The sequence below is a fragment of the Eleutherodactylus coqui genome, chromosome 2 (assembly GCF_035609145.1).
Source record: "Eleutherodactylus coqui strain aEleCoq1 chromosome 2, aEleCoq1.hap1, whole genome shotgun sequence".
NCBI classification, from domain to species: Eukaryota; Metazoa; Chordata; class Amphibia; order Anura; family Eleutherodactylidae; genus Eleutherodactylus; species Eleutherodactylus coqui.
In genome coordinates, this window is record NC_089838.1 from 264,719,809 (window position 1) to 264,734,403 (window position 14,595).

At 46.0% G+C, this 14,595-nt stretch overlaps 1 protein-coding gene across 2 annotated transcripts in view; it reads left to right on the plus strand.

The window, feature by feature from the left end:
• The window catches only part of PIAS1 (protein inhibitor of activated STAT 1), a 75,761-nt gene that overhangs the window by 13,916 nt on the left and 47,250 nt on the right, over nucleotides 1–14,595 (plus strand). For both annotated transcript variants that reach the window (XM_066592937.1, XM_066592938.1), the window contains exon 2: nucleotides 7,353–7,797. In XM_066592937.1, the coding sequence (XP_066449034.1) occupies nucleotides 7,353–7,797 (445 nt within the window). The remainder of the gene's footprint in view (nucleotides 1–7,352; nucleotides 7,798–14,595) is intronic.

The window sequence follows — 14,595 nt, forward strand, 5'->3', positions numbered from 1 at the left end:
ACAACTCTTACTGAGCTAATGGAGGAAATAAAGAGGATTAAAAGCCATTATTTATTCCTGTAACTTTATTCACAAATGTCTTTAGTTTGTGAGGTTGTTTTAGCGATAATTGTTGCATGTAAAAGGGCCTTTGCTCTCTGTGAAGGAGTGTTCCCATTCACTGACCTCAAGCAAAGCTTGAAACGTTTGAGCAGTTAAGGGGTATTTGAGGGGTGAAGGAAGAATATATATATATATATATATATATATATATATATATATATATATATATATATATATATATATATATATATATATAATTATATATAATTTTTTTCCAATATATTTCCCGCGCTGTTCATGCGGAGTCCACAGCAAAGTGCAGTATGCTGGGTTTTTTGTTTTTTTTCCCCCCCCCCTCGTATCCGTGAGTGTGAGCGAAAAACGGAAAGTGCATGCCTTTTAATGCCAACTGTGGGTCCCGCAATAGGAATCCGGTCGTGTGAAGCTGGCCTTAAAGGTGTCTGGGTGTATGTATTTATTTTCAAAGCTGGATCCCTTTCTGTTTAACACAATAAAAGTAGCCATTACTACCTGTCCTCTCCCTCGGCACTCGAGTTCTGCAGCCCCACCGTTCTCTGTCTTTGTTTAGGAACCGCTACCACCAGCCTGCTGCTGCAGTCCTGTTCTCCTGGCATGAACACCCAGATGTTGGGAGCCACGATGCCAGGAGAACAGCAGTCAGTCGTGTCGTTCTCCTGCACCATGGCTCCCGACTTCTGAGCTGTCTGTCTCCTTTTTTTTTTTGTCTGTGTGTGAATATAGATTAACTGGCCCTGTATACCTTTCACAGGTCTGAGATTTGTGCGTTGCGAGATGCACGATTTTCACGCGAATATGAACCCCCATTCTTTCGAATGGTATAATATACATGAGCGTTTTTTTTTTTTCCCTGAACTGTCAAAAAGTAGGGTGTTACTTGAAAAATGTTGTGGCTGCTTGCTGTTGCATGCACCTCACTCCACTTTTCTAAACCGTTTGGAAAAGGGGTGCGGTTTGAGTAAAATTTATATACATGACAGATTTAGGAAACCGACTTTTTTAAAGTCAGTAAATTTGTCTCGCTCCAGTATTTCTGTGCTGTAAAAAGTGATCCATGTTTCTAGATTTTTTTTTTTCTTTTTCTTAAAGATGAGGCATTAACAATTGATTTGTTTGTAAATACCTGCACCGCGGCCTCCTGCAAAACCGGCTTAAAAAACCCACACATGGTGATTGTCGGCACTGTGCTCTAAGGAAGTGCAGGCACGGCCTGCGGAGATGGGTCCGCTGGCTTCCACCGGTGATGGAGTGGGAGCTGGAGCCAGGCAAGTATAAACCACATCCTGGACTCCCTATGAGCAGCATGATGTAAATGAAGGTGCTGATTGGTGACAGATTTCCTTTAACTACTATAGTGATTCAGGTGCTGTCAAGGCTATTCCTTATACTATTGCTGTTATGAAAGGTCACAAGTACCAGCATTGCTGATCCGTCATCTAATGTCTTGGACTTCACCATGAATTTGTAATTATCACTTTAGCAAAACAAATAAGACCAGTAATGCGAGTGTGTGGGAAGGTTACCATATTAAAAAGAACTTATTGGGCTCTATAGCCTAGCAGTGGAGAACTGGCTACATGCTGTTTGAGGTCACATTTGGTCATAATTTGATAATGCGTTAACTAAATGTTAAAAGAGTTAATTTTCACGAGGAATAACTGCAGAACAGCAAAATGCAGAGATCTAAGAAGAGATGCCGCAGAACCTTTATTGACTGCCTGTTTACATGGGCTGATCATCATTTGGATTGTTCAGGCATAAAAATCGAACTAATGGCCCATTTATACCAGCAGATGATTGAACGATCTTTGAGCGAACGACAGTTTGAGTGACAGCTTTGAGCGATCATTTTGCATAAAGTATTAAGTAGCTACTCAGATACTTAAAGGGGTTGTCCCGCGCCGAAACGGGTTTTTTTTTTAACACCCCCCCCCCCCCCCCCCCCCCCCCCCGTTCGGCGCGAGACAACCCCGGGGTTAAAAAAACAACCCGCACAGCGCTTACCTGAATCCCGGCGGTCCGGCGTCTTCATACTTACCTGCTGAAGATGGCCGCCGGGATCCTCTGTCTCCGTGGACCGCAGGGCTTCTGTGCGGTCCATTGCCGATTCCAGCCTTCTGATTGGCTGGAATCGGCACGTGACGGGGCGGAGCTACACGGAGCCGGCATTCTACACGAGCGGCCCCATAGAAGACTGCAGAAGACCCGGACTGCGCAAGCGCGGCTAATTTGGCCATCGGAGGGCGAAAATTAGTCGGCTCCATGGGAACGAGGACGCCAGCAACGGAGCAGGTAAGTATAAAACTTTTTATAACTTCTGTATGGCTCATAATTAATGCACAATGTACATTACAAAGTGCATTAATATGGCCATACAGAAGTGTATAGACCCACTTGCTGCCGCGGGACAACCCCTTTAAGTACCAATTAGGTGTGCAAATGAAACCTTAGGGGAAAGCAGGTAATAGCCACAGGGCTCTTATCTGCGCTCATGGGGAAACAATGCTATCAGCATTACCTGCGGAGAACTGCTGATAAGGTTGACAGACGCTTTTTAGGTTGGACTGCATTTAACAATCAGCCAACAGTGCTTGGAAAGCGCATGATGGGCATGCGTTTAGATGCACCGATTATCGCTAAAACGAATGCCGATTAGCGTGTTTTAGTGTTGTGTGGTTTTTTTTTTTTGTATTTTTTTGGGGGGTGGGGGGAGGGAGGGTTAGCGATCATCGGCTGGTGTAAATGGGCCTTCAGGTCATGCAGACATTTACACAGATGATTATTCAGCTTCCCTTGATCCAACGATAACCTGAACAATAGTTGGTCATTGTAAATGGGCCCTCAGATGACCACAAATATTACCGGAGGATGTATGAAAAGAATCCAAAGTGTGTGTGTGGGTGTGTGTTGCAGATGCCTTAACAGCCACTAATGGGCTAAAACTGTAAGCGGCCTGCAGTCACTTCCCAACTTTCTGTCAGGGGTCCCCTCTTTTCTGAAGCTGAGCTGTAGATTTTTGCCATGGCTATGTGGATCCACAACCAAACTTATCCCTTTACAATGGGCAAATCCGTGTGCTAAATTCCATTCCCTACAGAAATGAAGCAGAAGCCACATCAGGCAGTGACCTGTCACTATTTAGTTATTGCACACGGATTGTAAATCGGAAAAAATCTGCGCAATATAAACTCTGGTGTATTCCTGTAGGAAGTAACGGGACGCCGATTTGGCACGTGGTCTGTGTCAGATCCACACTGAAGTCTCCCATGTGGGTGCACCCGTGGGCTGCATGCGGTTCTATGGGTAATAGAGCCATGTAAATGATTATGTAACTTTGTATAACCATTTCTGGAAATGAATTTGCAGCCCCCTTTTCCCATTATGGGGGCAGTGTTTATCTGTGACTGACTGGTATAGCCCGGATGATTACCTTTTTGTAATTAGAGCTCGTGTCGCTGTCTGAGGCTCAGGATATGGGGTACAGTACTACGGCTACACGGTATCTTACAGTCTGAATAGAACAATCTTCTAACACTACGAAAAGGTTGTCTTCTCATAATTCCCTCAGTTGGTGTTTTGTGTAGTTGGGACATGTTGATATGCTGATTCTTATGTCTCAAATCAATTCTTATTTACATGTTCATTAATAATGAATTTACTCTTGTATAGGGAGATAACCACAGCAGTGCTCTCAGTGTGGAGCCTCTCCAGTATCTGCGCGGTGGGTGTTAGTCCTCGGCGTATGGGCTCACCGTATCCGGCACTTGTGTAGCTGAGGATGTCATGTCTGTAGCAGGAGAGAGCAGACCTCCCATACCCATCACTAGCCTGCAGTCTGTTCTCGGGCTTCCCTAGTATGTGCCATCTCTAGCAGTCCTGCAGGGCTGCCCTGAAGGTTTCTAGAGGGGCTGCACCTCCCTATTTTTGAGAGGGATATCAAGTAACCTCAGCATATTTACTGCAGACCATAGCTTCTTTCCTTCTAACCCCCCTCTTTTCCTCTCCTTCCCCTCCCCCTCTTCTCCCCCCCCCCCCTTATCTCTTTTCCCTCCCATCCCCCTCTCTCTGTGTGTTTTCCTCCCCATCGCTCTTCTCCCTCCCCCTTTCTGTTACACTTATGTTAGAAGTAATTACTTGGGAAAGCCCTGCTTTTGTATAGGACATGGCTATAAGATATGTTACTGTAATTGTCACCGCTGCACTAGGACTATTTTTAAAGGGCCGGATGTATGAAAACGAGTGCAGACAGACATTACTAGGGAGGACGCTGGCACGAAGCGACATTGTAGCTTTCGCTTTTCCTATATAGGTTACAGAATTGATTCTGCCGGCTGCTCTGGGCACATTACTATGTACTTGTTCTCTCCATGATGCCCACCGCCTTGTTGGCTACACCTGCATGCTGATGATGCTCAGTGTAAACTGTTAATCCTATATTAAAGGGAGTATAAGGACATGTTTTACTTTAAAAAAAAAACAACAAAAACCTAAAAGTTGAATTATAAAATATAAAGTTTTATTCTTCATATCATATACTTTGTGAAGTAGACCCCCATTGTGGTTGTGTGCCGCAGGAGTACACAAGCATGGGCACCACCTTGCAATATTGCATCAAAGTAGATCCTCTGTGCATAAAAATTAATGTTTGTGGCTAAAAGGCTGACCGAATCGGCAACTGAAAATGACAACCCCAACGAAGGTGAACAGATTTGTAAACTGTCGTCATATGGTGAACAGATTTCAGAATCAGTACCACATCTGTAGTTACTTTTTTACTGGTTTTATTTTCAACTAGACAAGAGTGGATCGGGTTTTTTTTTTTTTTTCTTCTTCCTGTATGGAATATAGATGCAATACTAATGTGCCTTCATATTAATCGCTCTTCATAGACTTCAATGAATGTATTACATCTGTAAAGTGGTTGAAACTAGTGCATGCTGCGATTTCTCCCCCCCCCCCCCCCCCCCCAGTATGTGCCTACTTCATGTGACTGTATATGGATTCCTTGTTCATCAGCTCTGTACTACAGTCTGCAAAACGCCAATCAAATACAGATGTGAAAGATTCCTTGGGCTGTATTCACATAGGGTGCAAGAGGCGCAACAAAAACAATGTGATTTGGCTAAAAACTACTGCTAAACTTACCTGCCCTTTTGCTATAATTTTTTTATTTCGCCACCTGCCCCATGTGACGCTTCTGCATCAGCAGTTTATACAAGTTGACATTTGAGTATTCCTGTGTAACTTCCTATTTGTAAATACCCTGAAGCCCCTTTTTGCACGACACGATTATGGTGCAGATCACTCGCTGGATCGAACGGTTTGCACGATAATTATGTAGGACCGTTCATCAGATCCTGCTGCGGAGCACCTGTAGCACTGGATATATACAGGTTGTCACCCCACGAGTAGATGCATAAAAGTAGTAGCTTTGAGCCAGTTTGTCCAGGAACCAACTTTACTATGAATGAACTTGTGATTAGGTGAGAAATGTAGGCAAGAACAGAGACTTTCTGGCACTTCTACAGCCCTAGCCTAAATATGACAAATGATTCGGTATGTGTTATGGGAAATGCATACATGCTGATCCTTTGCTTGGTCAATGTTTTGTTAACCCTTGATCTGCGCACTGTATTTTGGGTCGTTTCTAGAAGAGTAGTGCTACTTGTGGCAGAAACTTCTGTGACTGTCCGATTTACCTAATGTGAAATTGGGCTTTCAGAAGTATGGAGCTAATTTCCAGTTGTAGATATCTACACAAATCTATGTGTCAGTTCACCGTATGGATGTATTCAGGCGGTGTGGTTAAAACCTTTAAAAACTACCATGGCTTGCCACAGTTTATTGTGGTTCTTCATCCCCCCTCCCCAGTCCTACAGGGAAACATATGGAAAAAACTGATAAGAAAAACCACACCTAGATAAACTTGGGGGGGGGGGGGGTCCTAAATTAGCTGATAAAGTGCTGGAGAGAAGAGATGAAGGCTGAAAACCAAGTGTCCAGGGGGGGGGGGGGGGGGTGGACACACGACTCTGCAATTCTCTGCCAGCCACAGTGGGGATTCCTTCATGCCTGTAGTGATGAGGCATTTTTCCATATGCAGATGCCTCGAATCCACAGGGCTTTTAAATGGATATATCTAAGGGACTGCATGTTTGCAGTGAATGGAGGCGAGCAGAAGAGACCTCTGGTGCGCTCCACCTCCATTCACTGAATGACTGTCACTTCTGTTTGACCGCATTGGAACAACGGCTGCTGGAACGTCTGGAGCTTATGTACCTGCCAGTTCCATGTAAGGTTACCTCTAGGCCCCATTTACATCTGTGCCCCCAGTTATGGGTGGTATTCTTGTATCTTGTCACCACCAGCAGAATGGCTGGAGAGCTAGTGATGGCCTGTATCCACCCAGTGCACGCCCATACGCTGCTGATTGGCTGTGTGCAGCAAGGTCCTCAAAGATCCTAGCAGCGTGGGGGTTTACCTAATGCTGCGATTTAGGGTTAGGGGTTGCTTGCGTTACTCCTTTAATATTTGTAACCCATCCATCGGACATGTCCTGAATGTGTGATGCAGAAGTGTCCCAACTGTGAGACCTGCAACTATGTAGAGAATGTGTGCTCTGTACTTTTCTCAATTCACTTTTACGGAGCAGGCGGCGTACACGTGCAGCCACCTCTTCACACTTCTGTCAATACAGACAGCACAGGAAACAGATGGCACTTTCCTTAGTGCAACGACCCTGGTTGGTCTTGCATTAAATTCAGTGGAGGCTGCACATGTAATGCCAACCCAGGCCACTGCACCTACAGAAATTGCCATCTGATTCCTGCACTGTCTGTACTGGCAGCAGTTCCGGGAATTGGCTGATTAGTGAGGATGGCATATAGTGGACCCCATCCAATTTATTTATTGATGACCTGAGGATAGGTCATCAATGTAAAAAAAAATCGAGTTTGTGAAATTATTTTTTCTTCTAAGGAGCCCCTGTTGCATGCAAATTGGACTCCTTCCTTAGGCCCCCTGTCCACAGGCGTTGTGACGTCCGCGGCAGGAGCCGCCGCCGGTTAGCCCTATCTGATAGATGGGCTGGCGCTTTCCATATCAAATACACGTCTGTGGACAGGGCCTTGATCCACTGGCTAATATTTATATGTATTTTTGTTTGCTTTTAGCACTTTGGGAAGATCTTCCAGGAATTGTACATGTGCAGTTGGGTTTGCATACTGTTCTTTTATGACAATAACTGATTTCTTCTGTCTCCCTTGTTCTAGCAAATGGTTATGAGCCTGCGTGTATCTGAGCTGCAAGTACTTCTAGGATACGCAGGACGCAACAAGCACGGTCGCAAACACGAACTCTTGACCAAAGCTCTGCACTTGTTAAAGGCCGGCTGCAGTCCAGCTGTACAAATGAAGATCAAGGAGCTGTACCGGCGGAGATTTCCACTAAAAATCCTCACACCTGCAGACTTTTCTTTACCCAGCGTGCACTCCAGCACCATGCCAGCCAACCTGTCTCCATCCTCCATTCCTCAGCTTTCATATGACAGTCACCCTGCTTCCTCCCCGCTACTTCCAGTCTCCCTTCTTGGGCCCAAACATGAACTGGATCTCCCACACCTCACATCCAACCTCCACCCTGTCCATCCGGACATCAAACTGCAGAAACTGCCCTTTTACGACCTGCTGGATGAACTCATAAAACCAACAAGTTTAGGTGAGTGTTTGTGCCAATGAACGGCATGACTAATTGTTTGTCATCCAAGTAATGATTTTATAGCCGATTTAAAGGGCACTTCATATAAAACAAGTGCGTTTGGAAGAAGGACCTCTTCTAGATATTCATAATCTGTTAACCTAGGGGGCGCTGATGCTCTACACTGTCTATGTACCAGCAAAATGGATCCTTGGGCAGTGCAGTCCTGAGAGAGTCCTGTCTGCCAGTGGCTCTTACCCAATCAGCACTGCTGAGCCCGGTGAGAATTTTCTTTCTTGCTACCAATTTGTTTGTTTCTCCTTTTTAGTGTCGCTGTTTTGTCATTTGTTTTATATTTCTCAACCATCTTTTGACAGTTTTTAGGTTTGATTACAATTTGACTTTTATTTGAAAAGTTAGCCTATTCCTATTGCGAGCTCTATTGCTTTACATTGTGACCCACTTAGAAGGCTGCTTTAACCCTTTCCAATCCACTGTCTAACGTCTAAAGACATTCTGATCGAAGGCTGTACAGTTCCAATGTCAGAAGATGTCTGGCAGGGTATTCTTACTGTATATTACTTGCCACTCTGCTGTCAGGCGCCTCTCCGGCATGTCATATACTGCAGTACTGGCTCTAGCCAGCAGATGGCGCCATTGTAAAATCGCAGAAAGAGAAGGCCCCCTAGGAAACTGAATCCAAAATTGGTTTGCAAAGGGTTAAGACAGCCATAATACAGGATGAGGCAAGTGTTTGGACACACCGAACTAGTGTAACAATAAGAATATCTACTTTCAATGTGTGAAAGTATTGGGGGGCAGGGAAGCTGCAATTTTTGTATTTATTTTTGGTGGATATGTTTTAGGGGGCCATTTTGAAATCTGCCATATTGAATTCAGCTTGGGCCTTTCAGATGGGAAGGGGATCATGTAGTAATATCAATCTTGGCTAGCATTTACTCAAACACACTGAACGTGTCGGTTTTGCCCGATCTTGTTTAAGAGTTAAGTGAGGGCTAAGTTTCACAAAGTTCTTTACATGATGTGTCCACCATTCTGCCGGACGTATATGGTGTAAAAGGTTTAATCCGGTTTTCGTGAACACGCTGAAGAACTGCAGGTGATGTTTCTTCACAGCAACGTAGGATTCGCCGTTTCAGGGCAACCATATTGCGTATTCTATTTCCATGCTGTTTTTTTTTTTTACTTGAGGTGTAGTCTGGTTTTGGTATAATGATGATCCATCATAGTGTTTTAAATGGGTCAGTGTGTTTGCAGGAGGACGTGGCTTGGTGTGGTATTTGGGGGCCTTTTCATTGACTGATCACTTTGCTGAGGGTGTATACAGATGGCTGGATGCGCAATTCCTTGGGCACTGGATTGGGCGTAGAGGTCCAGTAGAATGGCTGCTAAGGTCGCTGGACTTAACTCCTTTGGCCTCTTATTTCTGCAGCTATTTAAAGTCCCTTGTTTATGTGAAGGGGGGGGGGGGGGGGGGGGGGAAGAGTGCTATATGGCTTCCTAGAAACGGCAAATCTTACAATGCTGTGAAAGAAATATCACCTGCAGTTCTTCTGTCTTCAGAAAGACTGGATTACATTTTTTTCAACAATGTGCATCCGGCAGAATTTATATATAGCCAAGATTAATATATCAAAGGACCCTTTGAGTCCAAATCGTCGCTGAAGAAAAAAAATAAAAAATTTCCTCTACTAGAAAATGTAGCCTCCCTCCCAATTAATACTTTCACACATTGGAAGCCAATTTTTTTGATTATTCCAGCAGTTAGACTGTTGTGTCCAGACTTTTTCCTTACCCTGTACAGTGCATTTGGGACGTGTTCATGTGCAGCAGAGTTCATGAAATTTCTACAGCAGTTCTATTCTGAATTGAATTTACAAAAATCCATGCGCAAACTGTTCCATTCGGATGTCTGCGTCCGATTTATGTCTAACAGAAGTCTCAAATGTGATCAGGGCGTTGGTTGATCGCTGGCTTTAGGATGTTCTTGGCCAAGTGTAATCTACAATGCTAGAAACTTACCGTAGTTTCTGGGAACTGCATGGGACTTCCTAGTGTAGTCCTTTCCCTTATGCTGGAGGTGTTGTGTGGAAACCCGACAGAAGTCCGGGTAGTACAAAAACAAAACCTGTGACTAATTTAAAAAAATCAAACTCGCCAACTTCCCCTGTAATTTTAGTTGCCAAAAGCAACCAATCACAGCTCAGCTTTAAAGGAGATGTCTCGAGGAAGCAGTTAAATTTTTTTTTTGCCCAGTCCCCCCCATTAAGTACACATTACTAAGCCCCCCTGTAAATGACATTTCTAGCTGGTTCGTACTTACCGTTCCAGCGTTTCAGCAACTTATAAAAGTTTCCTCAAGATGGCCGCCGGCTCTTTCCCCGTCGCTCGCTGCAGCCCGACGTGCGCGCTCCCGAGACGCTGCCAGCTGTGTCTCCATGGCAACCGGACGCATCGCAGCCGCCGACCAGACGCCCCGCAGCCGCCGACCAGACGCCCACCGCCAGGCAGCAGGTAAGGCGCTAGCCCCCGGCTCCCCAGCGCTAGACCCTCAGCCCAGGTGAAGGCCCCGGAGCCCAGCGCTAGGTTCCGGAGCCCAGCGCTAGTTCCCCCGGCCTAGCGGCAGCCCCCCCATCGCAGCGGCAGCCCCCCCCATCGCAGCGACAGCCCCCCCCGGCCTAGCGACAGCCCCCCCATCGCAGCGACCGCCCCCCCCCGGCCTAGCGACAGCCCCCCCATCGCAGCGACAGCCCCCCCGGCCTAGCGCTAGTTCCCCCATCACAGCGGCAGCCCCCCCCGGCGCAGCGACAGCCCCCCCCCCGGCCTAGCGCTAGTTCCGACATCACAGCGGCAGCCCCCCCCGGCGCAGCGACAGCCCCCCCCCCCCGGCCTAGCGCTAGTTCCCCCATCACAGCGGCAGCCCCCCCCGGCGCAGCGACAGCCCCCCCCGGCCTAGCGCTAGTTCCCCCATCACAGCGGCAGCCCCCCCCCGGCGCAGCGGCAGCCCCCCCCGGCGCAGCCCGGCGCAGCGGCAGCCCCCCCCCCCCACAAATCACTTACCTGGGACGCTTCTCGGGGCTGCTGGGCTGGGCTGGGCTGGGCTTCTCCGCTGGGCAGCTCCAGTTTCTGCACCTTCCTCTAACAGAGGAAGGTACAGAATGGCCGCTGCAGCGCGCTCCCGAGCAGTGACAGCTCGTCTGCGCATGCGCAGAAGAGCTGTAGCGGGGAGCACACTGAAGCGGCTCGTGCTGAATGGAGAAGACCGGACTGCGCAAGCGCGTCTAAAAAAGCAAGCTGCCAGCGAATTTAGACGGAACCATGGAGACGAGGACGCTAGCAACGGAGCAGGTAAGTGGAATAACTTCTGTATGGCTCATATTTAATGCACAATGTACATTACAAAGTGCATTAATATGGCCATACGGAAGTGTATAACCCCACTTGGTTTCGCGAGACCACCCCTTTAACTTCTTATGCTACTGTGGTAAAATAAAAGCTGTGACTGGTTGCTATGGGCAACACATTTCTGTGTGGTACATAGTGGCTCAGTGCTGGTGGGAAACTGTGTGGTAGTTGGAGCAGAGGAGGAGGTTGTCCGTGTAAGATTATTTGAGGAGCCGGGGCATTGCATATGGGCATGTATGTATGTATGCGCCGTTGCGAAACGACAGGGGGAACAAAAAATACTGCGCATGACAGTGGGCATGAAATGCTGTAATGCGCAGTAAAATTGCTGTCATATGCGGTGATGGGCTGGCTCAACGCCGGCTTGACAGTAGTAAAACCCCGCGTAAATCGCACAGGATTTTATGCATACGGCCACGGGAGCCTGGCCGAAGGCTGCTCTTACATATGCGTTCACGAAACGCCGTGTTCGAAAATTGTGGCATTTTATTGTGGTTTTGAGCAGAGTTTTTGAACGTATTTGCGTTTAATTTCCATATAAAAGTCCAATAAAATCTTTCTAAATGTACTCTTCCTTTTGTACTTTCAACTGCAGCTCAGCTGCATGGCCTGAATAGTAGACCACCACCACTGAAACCTCTGCTTTCCTGCGGAATCCGCAATGTCCATTGCAGATGGGCCACGGATCAGACAGATTCCATTGACTACAATGGAAGCCATCCGTGTGGGAACCGCAGTGAAATGGAGCATGCTGCGATTTGACTTCAGCACCCAAAGATCCGTAAATCAAACCCGTATGTCTTAATTCGCTTGCGGACGCCCATGTTTCCCTATGGGCTACTTGAACTGCGGATCATTTGTGTCTGTGCCCCACACAGATTCCGCAATTCAAATCCGCCCGTGAACATTATGCCTTTACTGTCATCCACATGGGGAGGTTTGAAGGCCATGAAAAGCAAACAACCGCAGAAGTGCATGTGGTTTTTAGAAACTTGACAGCAAAAAAGACTACAAAAGTCCTCTTAGTCTGCCCTTAGATTTCCTTTTTACAGCATGCAGAACGGCCTGTGAACGTCTTGTACTCCTGTTGTAAAGGGACAGTGGTCTGATCAGTCTTTGTACTTCCATACGGGGCGGTTGGGGTGCGACATCCACCAAAAGGCAAGGTTTTGCTTCAGTTTTACAGCTTCGGCAGGAAAATAATGATTAAATGCCCCTTAACCTGCCCGTGTGACTACATATCTGTAGGTTGTGTCTGCTGCATCCACAGTAGGCTGGAGGGAAGTGTTGGGGATTACATTGTATCGCAGGCCTGGAGGTGTTCTGCGCACATATGTGGGGATGGACACTATTACTGCACAGATTACAGGCTGCGAGGACAGAACATTCCTGCACTGATGATAACGTGACAGCTGAGGATATCCAGGACTGCTGCTTATGGGGGAGGAGGACTTACTGTATCCAAGACAACGGCTTTTACCAATTGCAGGCGCTGACCCTGTAAGATCCACACCGGGCTATTCTCCATGGTCTTGTGCCTGCTGATCCTTATTACTAGCCGTTGTCTGGGCTGAAGAACAAAAAATCATCTTCTCCCAGCTTTATGTAGTTCTGGATGAACCTGTGTGCGGCAATCCGATTGGTCCAGTATGCCATAAATATTACCAGTAACTTATAGCGCCCATATGTTACAGAGCGGATTCATCCTTATTCATAGTGTGCTGATCAAGTAAGAACTTTGGGAGGTATACAATGCATTCGGGAAGTATAAAGACCTTTTTGCTTTTACATTTTATGTTGAGGCCTTCTGCAAAGTAACAAAAAAAGTTTCCCCACCATTCTTGTCTTGATGACCAAATGAAAACAGAAGGTTAGAAATGTTTTAAATGAAAAACTTCCATTTTTTTGCATTGACGTTTGCACACCTGGATCTGTGGATTTTCTGCCAGTCTTTCCTGCAGATTCCCCTCTAGCACTGTCGGGGTGGATGGGGGGGCCGTCTGTGGACAGCCTTATTCAGGTCTCTCCAGAGATGTTCACTTGAGCTCTTCCTGGGCCATTCAAGGACATCCTCAGAGTTGTCTAATCCACCCCTGTATTGTCTTGGCTGTGTGTTTAGGGTCATTGTCTTGTTGGAAGGTGAACCTCCTGTCCCTGGAGCTCTGGAACAGGTTTTCATTTAGAATATATCTGTACTTTGCTCCATTCAGCTTTCCATCAACCCTGACCGGTCTCCCTGTCCTAGCCACTGAAAAGCACCCCCAGAGAATGATGCTGCCACCCCGAGGCTTCATTATAGGGATGGTATTAGGAAGGTGATGAGCAGAACCTGGTTTCCTCCAGACATAACACTCAGAATTTAGGCCAAAAAAGTGAAATCTTGGTTTCATCAGATCAGCGAATCTTTTCAGTCTGAGTCCTTTAGGCTAGATCCGCACAGGTGATTTTTGCAGTGAGAAAACTGTGGCAAAATGGTGTCTTTGACGCTGAAAAAAACAATCGCAGGAACAGTGATGGGGTTTTTTTTTATTAGAATCTTGCATCGCTGCCGCCTGCAATAAAATCGTGCAATATTTTTTTTTATTGCAAAAGTCAAAAGGACTTTAATGTTAAAATTGCAGCACAAGTTTGTGTGATGCGATAAAAAGAGGCTCCAGAGGCAAACATGGGACATAAAGTTGCACATCGCCGAAAGATAGGACATGCTGCAATTTTTTTGTTCTCCCAACATTGCATTAATGAAAACCTCACTGATGGGAAGGAAACCATTGAAAAGAATTGGTTTCATAAACCTGCTTTTTATAGCACCTTTTTGGCAAATGCCAGGTGAGCTTTCGTGTGTCTTCTACTGGAGAGGGGCTTCTTACGGTAACTCTGCCTTAAAGCCCAGATTGTTGGAAGGCTGGACCATTAGAAGTTTTTTTTTCTTTTTCTTTTTTTCTTTTTCTTCTCCTGGAGGTAACCAACCAACCAAACTAGGAGTCCTGTTTGTTCCGAACTTCCATTTAAAACTTAAAGACCACTGTGTTCTCAGGAACATTTTAGTATAGCAGAATATACATATAATTTTTTTTTTTTTTTAATGGCCTCCAGATTTGTGTCTCCACACAATCTTGTTTCTTAATTCTTACATGCATTTCTTTCCTCCTCATGGCATTGTTTTTGGCTCTGATATGCATTGTGAGCTGTGAGACCTTGTGTAGACAGGGGTATGTCTTCCTTTTTGTTTATTAAAACAAACAATGTTACAGAGTCTTATATTAAAAAAAAAAAAGGGAAATCTATTTACAAACCTTCTGTCTTTTTACTTTGTCATTATGGGGGTAAGGAGTGCAGAATGGTGGGGGAAAGACTTGAGATTTGTTTAATTTGCACAAGGCCACAACATAAGAT